A 13,829-nucleotide genomic window follows, 5' to 3' on the forward strand; every position below is an offset into this window, starting at 1 on the left:
CTACACCCTGGGACCATTCGTAGCAGCGAGTGCAGTAGTAGGTGAGGGCTCAGCCACTACATTCCCATAATCCCATAACCTTTTTAACCTTTCTCTTGATTACTTTTATTGTTGTTTTTGGGTTGTACGGTCGGCTAAGAAGCCTTCCGCATCCTGGTTGATTTGGCGGGTGGTCAATTCTTTCTTGAGAAGCGCCTAGGTTAAAGGTTGTGATGAGGTCCTTTAGTATGGGTTGCAGCCCTTTATACTTCAGCACCTAAGAGTCGTTCAGCATCCTAAGAGGACCGCTACGCTCAGTAAGGAAGACGTACTTATTAAAGGCAGAGTAATGGCTCAAGTCGACTTCCTTACCAGGTACTTATTTATTTTTTATTGTTATTTTGAATAACTAATAAAAATGAAATACGGGATACTTAGCTTCTTTGTTAACATGTATACTGGTCTCCACCCACCACCCTGGGTGTGAATCAGCTACATGATCATCGGGTAAGATTAATATTGAAAAATGTTATTTTCATTAGTAAAATAAATTTTTGAATATACTTACCCGATGATCATGATTTAAATGACCCGCCCTTCCTCCCCATAGAGAACCAGTGGACCGAGGAGAAAATTGAGGTCTTGTTGACAAGAAGTACTGGAGTACCTGACCACAGATGGCGCTGGTGAGTACACCCCCACCTGTATAAGCGATCGCTGGCGTATCCCGACCGTAGATTTCTGTCGGGCAACGGAGTTGACAGCTACATGATCATCGGGTAAGTATATTCAAAAATTTATTTTACTAATGAAAATAACATTTTTGAATATACTTACCCGGTGATCATATAGCTGTCAGCTCTGCTGCCCGACAGAAAAACCTAAGGACGAAATACGCCAGCGATCGCTATACAGGTGGGGGTGTACATCAACAGCGCCATCTGTCGAGCAGGTACTCAAGTACTCCATGTCAACACAGAACCAATTTTCTCCTCGGCCCACTGGGTCTCTATTGGGGAGGAAGGGTGGGTCCTTTAATTTATGATCACCGGGTAAGTATATTCAAAAATTTATTTTACTAATGAAAATAACATTTTTCAATATTAAACTTACCCGGTGATCATATAGCTGATTCACACCCAGGGGGGTGGGTAGAGACCAGCATATATGTTAACATTAAGAGCCAAGTATTTCGTATTTCATTTTAGCAGTTATTCAAAATAACAAACATAAAATTAATAAGTACCTGGTAAGGAAGTCGACTTGAACAATTACTCTGCCTTTTTTAAGTACGTCTTCCTTACTGAGCCTCGCGATCCTCATAGGATGCTGAGCGACTCCTAGGAGCTGAAGTATGAAGGGTTGCAACCCATACTAAAGGACCTCATCACAACCTCTAATCTAGGCGCTTCTCAAGAAAGAATTTGACCACCCGCCAAATCAACCAGGATGCGAAAGGCTTCTTAGCCTTCCGGACAACCCAAAAACAACAATAAAAAGCATTTCAAGAGAAAGATTAAAAAGGTTATGGGATTAGGGGAATGTAGTGGTTGAGCCCTCACCCACTACTGCACTCGCTGCTACGAAGGTCCCAGGGTGTAGTAGTTCTCGTAAAGAGACTGGACATCTTTAAGGTAAAATGATGCGAACACTGACTTGCTTCTCCAATAGGTTGCATCCATTACACTCTGCAGAGATCTGTTTTGTTTGAAGGCCACTGAAGTTGCGACAGCTCTAACTTCATGTGTCCTTACCTTCAGCAAAGCATGGTCCTCCTCATTCAGATGGGAATGAGCTTCTCGAATCAAAAGTCTGATATAATAAGAAACTGCATTCTTCGACATTGGTAAAGAAGGTTTCTTAATGGCGCACCATAAAGCTTCTGATTGTCCACGTAATGGCTTAGTACGTTTCAAATAGTACTTAAGAGCTCTTACCGGGCATAGTACTCTTTCTTGTTCATTTCCAACCCAATTAACAAGGCTTGGAATATCGAACGATTTGGGCCAAGGACGAGAAGGAAGTTCGTTTTTGGCTAAGAAACCAAGCTGTAAGGAACATGTAGCCGTTTCAGATGTAAATCCAATGTTCCTGCTGAAGGCGTGTATCTCACTGACTCTTTTAGCTGTTGCTAAGCAGACGAGGAAAAGTGTTTTCAAAGTGAGATCTTTAAAAGAGGCTGATTGGAGTGGTTCGAACCTTGCTGACATAAGGAATCTTAGTACCACATCTAAGTTCCAACCTGGTGTGGCCAACCGACGCTCCTTCGAGGTCTCAAAAGACTTAAGGAGGTCCTGTAGATCTTTGTTGTTGGAAAGATCTAAGCCTCTGTGACGGAAGACTGCTGCCAACATGCTTCTGTAACCCTTGATCGTGGGAGCTGAAAGGGATCTTTCCTTCCTTAGGTATAAAAGGAAGTCAGCTATCTGAGTTACAGAGGTACTGGTTGAGGATACTGATTTAGACTTGCACCAGCTTCGGAAGACTTCCCACTTCGACTGGTAGACTTTGAGAGTGGATGTCCTCCTAGCTCTAGCAATCGCTCTGGCTGCCTCCTTCGAAAAGCCTCTAGCTCTCGAGAGTCTTTCGATAGTCTGAAGGCAGTCAGACGAAGAGCGTGGAGGCTTGGGTGTACCTTCTTTACATGCGGCTGACGCAGAAGGTCCACTCTTAGAGGAAGTGTTCTGGGAACGTCTACTAGCCATTGCAGTACCTCGGTGAACCATTCTCTCGCGGGCCAGAGGGGAGCAACCAACGTCAACCTTGTCCCTTCGTGAGAGGCGAACTTTTGCAGTACTCTGTTGACAATCTTGAACGGGGGGAACGCATAAAGGTCTAGATGGGACCAATCCAGAAGAAAGGCATCTATGTGAACTGCTGCTGGGTCCGGAATCGGTGAACAATAAATTGGGAGCCTCTTGGTCATCGAGGTTGCGAACAGATCTATGGTAGGCTGACCCCACAAGGCCCATAGTCTGTTGCATACATTCTTGTGAAGGGTCCACTCTGTTGGGATGATTTGACCCTTCCGGCTGAGGCGGTCTGCCATGACATTCATGTCGCCTTGAATGAACCTCGTTACTAGGGATATGTTTCGATCTCTTGACCAGGTGAGGAGGTCCCTTGCGATCTCGTACAACGTCATCGAATGAGTCCCTCCTTGCTTGGAGATGTACGCCAAGGCTGTGGTGTTGTCGGAGTTCACCTCCACCACCTTGCCTAGAAGGAGGGACTTGAAGCTTCTCAAGGCCAGATGAACTGCCAGTAGCTCCTTGCAGTTGATGTGCAACTCGCTTTGATCCGCATTCCACGTGCCCGAGCATTCCCGACCGTCCAATGTCGCACCCCAGCCCGTGTCCGATGCGTCCGAGAAGAGAAGGTGGTCGGGGGTCTGAACAGCCAGTGGCAGACCCTCCCTGAGAAGAATGTTGTTCTTCCACCAAGTCAGTGAAGACTTCATCTTCTCGGAAATAGGAACCGAGACCGCTTCTAGCGTCTTGTCCTTTCTCCAGTGAGCAGCTAAGTGAAATTGAAGGGGGCGGAGGTGGAGTCTCCCTAACGCGATGAACTGGTCCAGTGATGAAAGCGTCCCTATCAGACTCATCCACTGTCTGACTGAACATCGGTCCTTCTTCAGCATGGACTGGATGCATTCTTGGGCTTGACTGATTCTGGGGGCCGACGGAAAAGCCCGAAAAGCTTGACTCTGAATCTCCATTCCTAGGTATACTATAGTTTGGGATGGGACGAGTTGGGACTTTTCTATATTGACCAGGAGACCCAATTCCTTGGTCAGATCCAGAGTCCACTGTAGATTCTCCAGACAGCAACGACTTGACGCAGCTCTTAAAAGCCAGTCGTCCAAATAGAGGGAGGCTCTGATGTTTGCCAAATGCAGGAATTTGGCAATATTCCTCATCAGTTTGGTAAAAACTAGAGGTGCCGTGCTTAGGCCAAAGCACAGGGCTTGGAACTGGTATACAACCTTCCCGAAAACGAACCTTAGAAAAGGTTGGGAATCTGGGTGGATGGGGACGTGAAAGTAAGCGTCCTTTAGGTCTAACGAGACCATCCAGTCTTCCTTCCTGACCGATGCTAGAACCGACTTTGTCGTCTCCATGGTGAACGTCTGCTTTGTGACAAAGACATTCAGAGCACTGACGTCTAGCACCGGTCTCCACCCTCCTGTCTTCTTCGGCACTAAGAAGAGGCGGTTGTAGAAGCCCGGGGATTGATGGTCCCGGACTATGACTACCGCTCCCTTGTGTAGTAAGAGAGACACCTCTTGCTGTAAAGCTAGTTTCTTGTCCTCCTCTCTGTACCTGGGAGAGAGGTCGAAGGGAGTTGTTGCTAGAGGGGGCTTGCGCAAGAATGGAATCTTGTACCCCTCCCTGAGCAACTTCACAGACTGTGCGTCTGCGCCCCTGTTCTCCCAGGCCTGCCAGTAGTTCTTGAGCCTGGCTCCCACTGCTGTCTAAAGAAGGTGGCAGTCAGACTCTGCCTCTAGAGGACTTGGAACCCTTCTTCTTGCTCCCACGTTGACTTCCGGCACGAGCACCTCCTCTGCTGGAGGCTCTGCCACGAAAGGGCGGAATGAACCTTGACGCTGGAGTGTCCATCCTGGGTCTAGGCACGGAGGGCAAAGGGGTGGCTTTGTGAGCGGATGACGCCACCAGGTCATGAGTGTCTTTCTGGATCAAGGAGGCGGCAATCTCCTTGATCAACTCTTCAGGGAAGAGACACTTCGAGAGAGGAGCAAACATAAGCTCCGACTTTTGACATGGGGTGACTCCAGCTGACAAGAAGGAGCAAAGGTGATCCCGCTTCTTGAGGACCCCGGACACGAAAGAAGCCGCAAGCTCACTAGAACCATCCCGTATGGCTTTGTCCATGCAGGACATAATGAGCATGGAAGTTTCCTTATCAGAAGGGGAGGTCTTCCTGCTCAACGCTCCCAAACACCAGTCCAAGAAGTTAAAGACTTCGAATGCACGGAAAACTCCCTTCATAAGATGGTCCATATCCGAAGGAGTCCAGCAAATCTTGGAGCGTCTCATAGCCAGCCTGCGGGGAGAGTCTACCAGACTTGAGAAGTCGCCCTGGGCAGAGGCAGGAACTCCCAAGCCGAGAACTTCTCCCGTGGCATACCAGACGCTAGATCTGGAAGCAAGCTTGACCGGGGGAAACATGAAGGATGTCTTCCCAAGTTGCTTCTTGGACTGCAACCACTCTCCCAGTACCCTTAAAGCTCTCTTGGACGAGCGAGCGAGTACGAGCTTCGTAAAGGCAGGTGTTGCTGACTGCATGCCTAAAGCGAACTCAGAGGGAGGCGAGCGTGGTGCTGCAGACACAAACTGATCCGGATATAAATCCTTGAACAGCGCAAGCACTTTCCTAAAGTCTAAGGAGGGAGGTGCGGTCTTGGGTTCGTCGATGTCCGAGTGTTGGTCGTCAAGATGTGCAGCTTCGTCATCATCAGAGAGTCCATCGTCTGAATGTTGAGGAGGAAGAGGCAACGGAGTAGGTAACAGCTGGACGGCTGAGTCCGGCAGCACGGGTGCATGCGTGGCTGCACTGGATCCAACATCATGCCACTGTTGGTCAGTCTGAGAACTGGCAACAACCATAGCTGAGTGGGTGCGCAAAGCGTCTACTCCCGACAGTGGACGGATAGCGGAGACCACCGTGGGTTGCGGAGGCTGACGCACCGCGTCAAAACACGGCAGCTTAACTCCACCCTCCTGTTGTTGTGGTAGCACACGCACGTCAACGGAGGGTTCCGTGCGTCTGTGAACGTCAGCATGCGTCTGGCAGGGTCGACTGCGCATGGGTGGAGGAGCTCTCACAGCCGGAGTGTGGGAGCAGGCAGCCTCAGCGTCTGCTGGGCGCACAACCGTGGTAGGTTGTAGGCTAACGGGTGCAGCGTCAACCTTCTCCGCACGAAACTCCTGCATAACAGCAGCTAACTGAGTCTGCATAGACTGCAGCAAAGACCACTTAGGGTCTACAACAGCTGGTGCGGCAACAGACGGAGTTACTGCCTGTTGCGGTACCACTTTGCCTCTCTTAGGAGGTGTGCAGTCGTCGGAGGACTGCAGCGAGTCCGAACTGACCCAGTGGCTACACCTGGGCCGTTGGACTTGCTCGGAAGGGACCTTGCGTTTAAGAGGCCGTGAGACCTTGGTCCATCGTTTCTGGCGTGAAACCTCTTCCGCAGACGAGGAATGAACGGGCTCACTCGTCTTCTTGTGGGTGGGACGATCTAGGCAAGATACATCCGAAACCACGGAGGGAACGTCTGTCCGCTGATTAAAGCCTGTCGAACCCTTTGGTCGTACGACATTGCTTCTCCCCTGGGCTTGGGAGCTTGCAAGAGGTCCCGGACTGGGAGGACGACAGGCACGAACAGACGCACCCTCATGCGTAACACTGACACTTTTCACTGCACTAACACTCACTTCACTTCCCACTGCACTTTTACCTTTCAACTCCCTGACGTCAGCCATGAGTTGATTGCGGTCATTCGCCAATGACTCGACTCTCTCACCTAGAGCCTGGATGGCACGCATCATATCTGCCATCGAAGGTTGATGAGAGCTAGCAGGGGGGTCGGGTGCAACCACTACAGGGGAAGGAATAGGTTGTGGGGCATGGGGAGAGGAAAAATCAATTGAGCGAGACGAACTCCTCCTGATCCTATCCTTCTCTAGCCTACGTGCATATTTCAGGAATTCTTGAAAATCGAATTCCGAAAGCCCAACGCATTCCTCACATCGATCTTCCAATTGACAGGCTTTACCCCTACAATTGGAACAAACGGTGTGCGGATCGATAGAGGCCTTCGGAAGACGCCTTGAACAGACCCTAGCGCTACACTTCCTGTACTTGGGGACTTGAGAAGGGTCAGACATCTTGAATTAGTCAAAGGGGGGAATTCAAAATCTATCCAAGTCGTCAACAAATAATCCAAAATCCAATAAAAGAATGCAAGGAAGTATTGAAGATAACTTCTGCACAGCGATAGCTAATAACCAGAAATGAATACTTCACCAAATAACGTGAAAATCAATCCAGAAAACAACAGCGTATTTAGTAGGTCTTGCCGGTGGCACGACAGAGAGAAAATTGGTTCTGTGTTGACATGGAGTACTTGAGTACCTGCTCGACAGATGGCGCTGTTGATGTACACCCCCACCTGTATAGCGATCGCTGGCGTATTTCGTCCTTAGGTTTTTCTGTCGGGCAGCAGAGCTGACAGCTATATGATCACCGGGTAAGTTTAATATTGAAAAAACTAAATTTGACAGCAATCAGGAAAATGACAGAGGGAATGGATGAGAAATAAATGCACGATGGCAAAGTAGCTTAATGGTGAAGGGATGATGTCAAGGAAAAAGGAGACTATAGATAGAGGATGGATTCTTGATGCTAATTAACCAAAATATGCTACTTGGTTTTACTTGTAATTTAACAGTTGATTCAAGGGTAGAGGTGATTAAACTTCCACCATATTTCAGATATACCGTACTTACATTAATTTTGATATTTTTGTCTTGAGTTTTGGAGAAAGAACTTTGTAAAAATTATAATATATTTATAATCAATCTGAAAAGTCATTAAAAAACCCTCAGAAGATACATTGAAATAAAAAAATATTTAGGATACAGTTACAAAAAGAAATGAATAGTATGATATTGATAAAAGTTTTGTAACTCAGAGGGTTGACATAACATTTAAAGCGTTAATACAATCTGTTACAGCCCGTAAAAGCAACAGCCTATACCAGCACAAGACCAGCTTGATCTTTCAACAGCAGCTGAAGTCTGTAACAAGGTTTAAAAGATGCTCTTGTACTGTATACTGTACAAATGTTCAGTGACCACGTCCCTCTTCACTCATGCTGGGACCAGGGAGGGCCAGGCAATGATTGGTGGTAACTCAACAGATAAGAATGCTCATCCCTAGCTCGCATGGACAGTGAATGGACAGTGAAATTACAGTCACTAATAGAAACCTTCAGGATTGAACATAACTTTTGATAAAAAAGAAAATAATTATCTCACCTCATCAGCAAAGAGGAAGAGATTCTTCTCATGGGCAAACTGGATGATTTTCTGAATATTTTCTTTGGGAAGCACATTACCTGTAAATAAATTAAAATAAGTGTGCATAAATATATCTTAAACTTGATTGGTTTGGTTTCCATGCCAAAAATTTACAAACATATTTCATGATTAACATACAGTACTATATATATGAAGAAAATGAACTTGTGTAACACAGAACCAGCAGTAGTTTTGTAACCGTTTTATTTCCCGAAAATTCTAATTAATTGCATCATAGTTATGTGTAATTCTCTCAAAGTTAGCATAATTCCAATAAAAGATAAAAACCGTTCTCTTCAGAGTCCAGCAATGTTCTTGCAATAACACAATACGCCCCTTTAAGGTAACCCTGTATCTGAATGGTTCTTCTCGGACTTTTGTTGACTTATAAACTACACTTCCTTTTGCTACAAGTTTGGTAACATCTTACATAACCGACTGTTAAACTGCATCACAAAATACTTTATAACAAAACCTACAAAGAAGATAAACTAGACTCTTCTGCTACAAGTTGGGCAATGTCTAAAATAGTACTTTAAATTCCAACACAAAAATACATTATGACAAAACATATAATTATGAACATTAATGTGGTTGAAATTTCCTTCCATGGATTATCTACCAAAACATCTAAGTTTAACGGTACAGTTTTGACATTCATTCAATAATCCATTTAATGTTAACCTAGCTCGAATGAGAGATTAAGCTCTGTAAGCAGCAATGTTGGTTACCTACAATGAATATAATCTAGCCTAGCTAAGAAATGAAATACCATGAGAGAAAAATCAAAGAAAAAAAGTTTTACAATAATTATCACATATTGTATTTATGATCTATTGTCTTTATCATAGGAAAAATTAGATAAAATATGACGCAAAAGTTTAACAAAAATTTAAAGTCTCGATAGACAAACTAAAGTAATGAAAAAAAATTATCGGATAAAAACAAAAATTCATTAAATCTTACCAGTTGGGTTGCCGGGATTAATCACGCACAGCGCTTTGACGGCGCACACTTTAGAGGCCTCTTCGTATGATCGTTCCAGTTCCTCTATGTCCAGGCCCCAGTTGGTGGATTCGTTCAGGTAGTAACCAATCTACAGAGGCAATAAGACTCTCATTAGAGTATAGAGTTTTATTGAATAAAAATTTAATTAGTTATTATGATGTTAAAACTCAAGAATTTGAGGATGGTATTTGAAACTACAAATTTGCACCTCAATTCAGCTTATCTTGATCAAGATAAATCAGATGGTAAAATGTGTCATATTATAAGAATCTAATTAAAACTACTTTAATGTGAAAGTAAATTGTTAAAAAATTAAGTTACAATCTGCACAATTTTTCCTTGTCGAAATAGTAAGAGTTCCAATTCCATAAATTTTTTACAGCTTTTATTCCACTTGTAAAATATTTATCATGGTACTGTTGTTAAATCCTTTTTTACAGTAAAATATACAGTAATTTCCTCTTTTTAAAAGCCTTCCTTACTGTACTGTATATCAAAAGCAATTTTCCCCTCCACTCAAGATCAAATGTAACTTGACATCAGTGAAATGTATGGTTTTTTTGCAAAGTAACCTGCATACAAAAATAAGTATGCGGCACTTTTATCCTGATCCAGGAAAAATAGGATCGTTGTTTGTGCATTTTGGATTAGAAAATGAGAATTTTGATAATAAATTTCTTATTTCTGGACTCGCCTTTACGTTCATATTGATTCTTCTCCAGAATTCCGGTTTAATTGACAATTACTAGTATAACCCATTCGACATATGATAATTATATTTCATATATTCAAACTACAAAAATAATTTTGCTAAATAACAGTAAAATGTTAAGAATTTTAAAATGTTCCCATTTTCTTTAGCCTCCACAAAATTATGCCCTTAAAAAAGGAATCGAGCCCTTGAGCAGCAAGTGGTAGGTATCCTAGGTTGCCCCTTTGTGTATTATGTAATAGTCTTCAGTTTCGAAGTCAACATTACTAAGAGTCAGTGGGGAGGATGGAGGCCATATATATGAACATCAGGTGAGTATGAAAATAAGAAATATTAAAATTCTATTTATTTCTATGAATCTCCCTTGATGTTCATAGAGCAAATTTCCACACTGTTGGAGGTGGGCCACAATTGAAGGAAAGATGGATAAACATTAGTTCAGATAATGCAATGAGGCTAAAGGTTTACTAGCCTAGTCTAAATTACTTGTCCAGTTTACTTTGATAAACCATTTAAACTACGGTTGAAAATATAGGTTTCCAGATTGATTACAAAGTACCCCTGTACCGGTAATTGAAAATACAGCACTGTACTGTAGATTACCATTTTAAGATAATGTTTTATAAACACCGACTTGGTATGCCATTGAGCTGTTGCCAAAAACTTCTCCAAAAAAGAGATTTCTATAAAAAATCAGGGAAGTAGCTCTGCTCCTAATGTTATGACTCTTCACTCTTAAGCATTTTATGATTTTTGGATCCAATCTTTTGACGAATAATGCCAGAGCATTTTTGGTTAGTTGACCATCATTTACATCATAGAATTGTCCTCAACACAATACACATTCCAAGCAATAATTGATAACTAAACTAGGGGAAGACATCTTCAAATGCAGTATGTATATAATCTAAGGGAGCTTTTCGTGCAAGAAGGATTACCTCCGGTTGACGGAGATAACTGAAGATTACATTACCTATACCTAATGCGGCACCCTGGACTCCTTACAACTTACCGCTAGATGGCTCTATTTTTCTGATACAGTATTTGTTGAAATGAAAGGAAATGGGAAAAACGTTTAATTTTTATGGTTAAGTGTCGATTAAACTGGACTTATGGAGAAGCAACAATATGAACATCAAGGAAGATTCATACAAACAAATGGATTTTGCGAAGTAATTTGCATACAGAGCATAACATTATGAAACTAAATAACCCAGGAAACAAACTATTGCAGTCTGTTTCAGTGATGAAAAGAAATAAATTTTGTGAAGTAATTTGCATACAAAACAATACCAATCTGCAGAAATTTTAATTTAATCTATGAACAAAAGGATGGCTGTACGATTCAGTCACAAAAGAAATGGATTATGCAAAATAACCTACTAACAAAACATTAACAATTTGCGGAACTTCAGATTTAATCTCGGACGATAACATACCTGATGCAGATCAAACTCCGCTATCGTCGCAGAGTACAGTGGGTACTGGGGGATTGGAATCATGACTCCAGGCTTTACTCCATTCTCGTGGTTGATCATCAGTTTCATAGTGCCCTGAAAGAGATATTTAAGGAGCATCTCGATTACTGCACTCATTAAAGAAGGCTTTAATTATGCAATAAAGGATAGCTTAACCTTTATGACAGAAACCTTAATTTCACCAAAAGACTTTCTTAAACTTTCACTTCCAGATTTTGAAAATTTTGTCTTACTTTTGTGCCTACAAGGCTCTTGACTATCTTTCATTCACCAATCTGTCAACTTGCCTGTTTCTACACCAAAAAATGAAAAAGATTACTAACAAGCTATATGGTCCCATCATTATGGTAATAAGTGATCCTCGATACAAAATATGAAGTAAAATTCGAAAATGTTTATTCTTTTTACAATGATCAACTAAGCAACAATAATTAATAAAAAGTTAATGAAATAAATAAAGGAAAATAAAGAAAAATATGAATCACTTGGCCTTACTTTGGGCCAGGTTATCTATTCATTGCCATCTTAGAAAATTAACACACAGTATGGCTGGATTATTAACGAATGAACCAGTGAATGAAAGAATTATATAAGAACGAATGAAATTTCTGTCAAAGAATCCTTCGCTGGGGGCCAGGTAAGCCATTCATTGCTATCATGTAAATGAATTGATAAATTATTATCTAATAAAGTTACAATAACTGAAACCTTACATAGACAAGCCTTTACCAAGCAGAGTGGTAAGGGAGCTCAAAAATCTATCAAGTTGTCTTCATCTAATACAATTATTTAGATTACATTAAATTCTGAACATTATCTTTGCATTGTACTTTTCTTTTGGTTTTTCATTAAAGAATGCTTCATAAGAAAGTAGACATGAGCAATGACATCAATTATTTCAACTTCAGGTTTCCTCTGAAGTGGAAACTCTGACAGAGAGAATCACTCGACGAGCAAGTTCCTTTGGCCTCATCGTAAAGAAAATAAAAAACAAATCCCAATTTATCTCCAGTCAAGGATTGCTGTATCTCTTCTACCAATTTAGATTCTTTGTCAAAAATTTGATGACCAATTTAAGGCCTCTACATTCCCTAACCTAATTAGGTTCAACATCACCAATTTACCAAAGTAATGTTCAACTACTTTCAGAGAGAGAGAGAGAGAAAAAATAATTTCAGGACTGAGGCACTCTTACAGTATTTAAATAGCATAGATTTTGATATAAGATGCAACATACAACAACCAACTATTAGGCACAGAGAGAGAGAGAGAGAGAGAGAGAGAGAGAGAGAGAGAGAGAGAGAGAGAGAGAGAGAGAGAGAGAGAGAGAGAGAGAGAGAGAGAGTCCTTACCCTAATGCCTTCAGAGGCTCCAGCACAAAGGATAATGTCTTCCCAGTTGGAAGGGAAGCCGTCCCTCCTCTCGATGTAGTCCGCAACGTGCCTCCGGATGATCTCTATTCCTGCGGAGTCGCTGTAGGAGCCAAGGGAGCTCCCTTTGCAGCCCGCAAGTATTGCGCTGGCCCTTTCCTTCACGTCGGAGGGTATGCTAGGGTCATCCAGAAGGGAGGGCATGAGGCACACTGCTACGACCTACGGAGGAATGATAAATGAAGACTATAAAACACCGGGGATAGACGTGACATGGTGCAGTATATGTACAGTTCACTGTGAATTGAAAAGGTTTTCAACTTACAAACGTTCGAATTGCAAACATTCAGAGATAAATTCACAAATCCAATTGAAAACAAACATCGGATATTGTATCAAAAGTTCATCAAGTAATACTGTAATAAAAAAAAAATACACAGTTTAACGCAGTAAGACATCATTTGTAATATGAAACGGGACTATTTGTTGACATTTGCAGCTGAAAAGTGTAGGCACGCGAGTTAGGCGAAGCCTAACTTAGGCCTAAATTTATCAAAATTCAACTTACAAACAGCTTTCTGGAACCTATCAAGTTTTTAAGTTGAAGGCTTTCTGTAGTATTAAAAGAAAATAATACAGCTATTTTTTCTAGCTTGTACACTTCGTATTCAAATGAATATAGGATAACAACATTGCACATTGCAATTTTTGTAAAAAGGGCAAAATCTAAAATTAATTTCAATAGAAACCAGTTCTGAAAACATGAAACCTCAATCTTTATCCTTTCACAAACTGTATTATACAAAATATTAATATCAACTTTATTCACTAACTAAATGTTTACCCAATACCAAATCAATAAAAAAATAATTTCATATTATTAGTGCTACTTTTAATAATAACAATAACTATAATAAATTAAGGATTTTCTAAATACTAAGTTAATCTTTGAACTATATCAATAAAATAAAATAAATAAATTTTTTATAAACAGCTATATGGATGAACATAAATACAAGACAACACGTACGTACGTACATACATACATACATACATACATACCCATATATATATATATATATATATATATATATATATATATGAAGAGGATGGCTTTGATATCAATTACCGAAGAGGGTGCATCAGGCAACCAACCCCTTAATCTAAGGCTAACAGT

General features: G+C 41.7%; 1 protein-coding gene across 1 annotated transcript in view; it reads right to left on the reverse strand.

Moving 5' to 3' along the window:
* Positions 1-13,829, reverse strand: part of LOC137625306 (alanine aminotransferase 1) — a 66,603-nt gene that overhangs the window by 11,432 nt on the left and 41,342 nt on the right. The window contains exons 3-6 of the mRNA XM_068356135.1: positions 12,635-12,874; positions 11,244-11,357; positions 9,051-9,180; positions 8,043-8,122 (exon numbers count right to left, since the gene is read on the reverse strand). Of these exons, the coding sequence (XP_068212236.1) occupies positions 8,043-8,122; positions 9,051-9,180; positions 11,244-11,357; positions 12,635-12,874 (564 nt within the window). The remainder of the gene's footprint in view (positions 1-8,042; positions 8,123-9,050; positions 9,181-11,243; positions 11,358-12,634; positions 12,875-13,829) is intronic.

Source organism: Palaemon carinicauda, chromosome 32 (assembly GCF_036898095.1).
Source record: "Palaemon carinicauda isolate YSFRI2023 chromosome 32, ASM3689809v2, whole genome shotgun sequence".
In the NCBI taxonomy this organism is placed as follows: domain Eukaryota; kingdom Metazoa; phylum Arthropoda; class Malacostraca; order Decapoda; family Palaemonidae; genus Palaemon; species Palaemon carinicauda.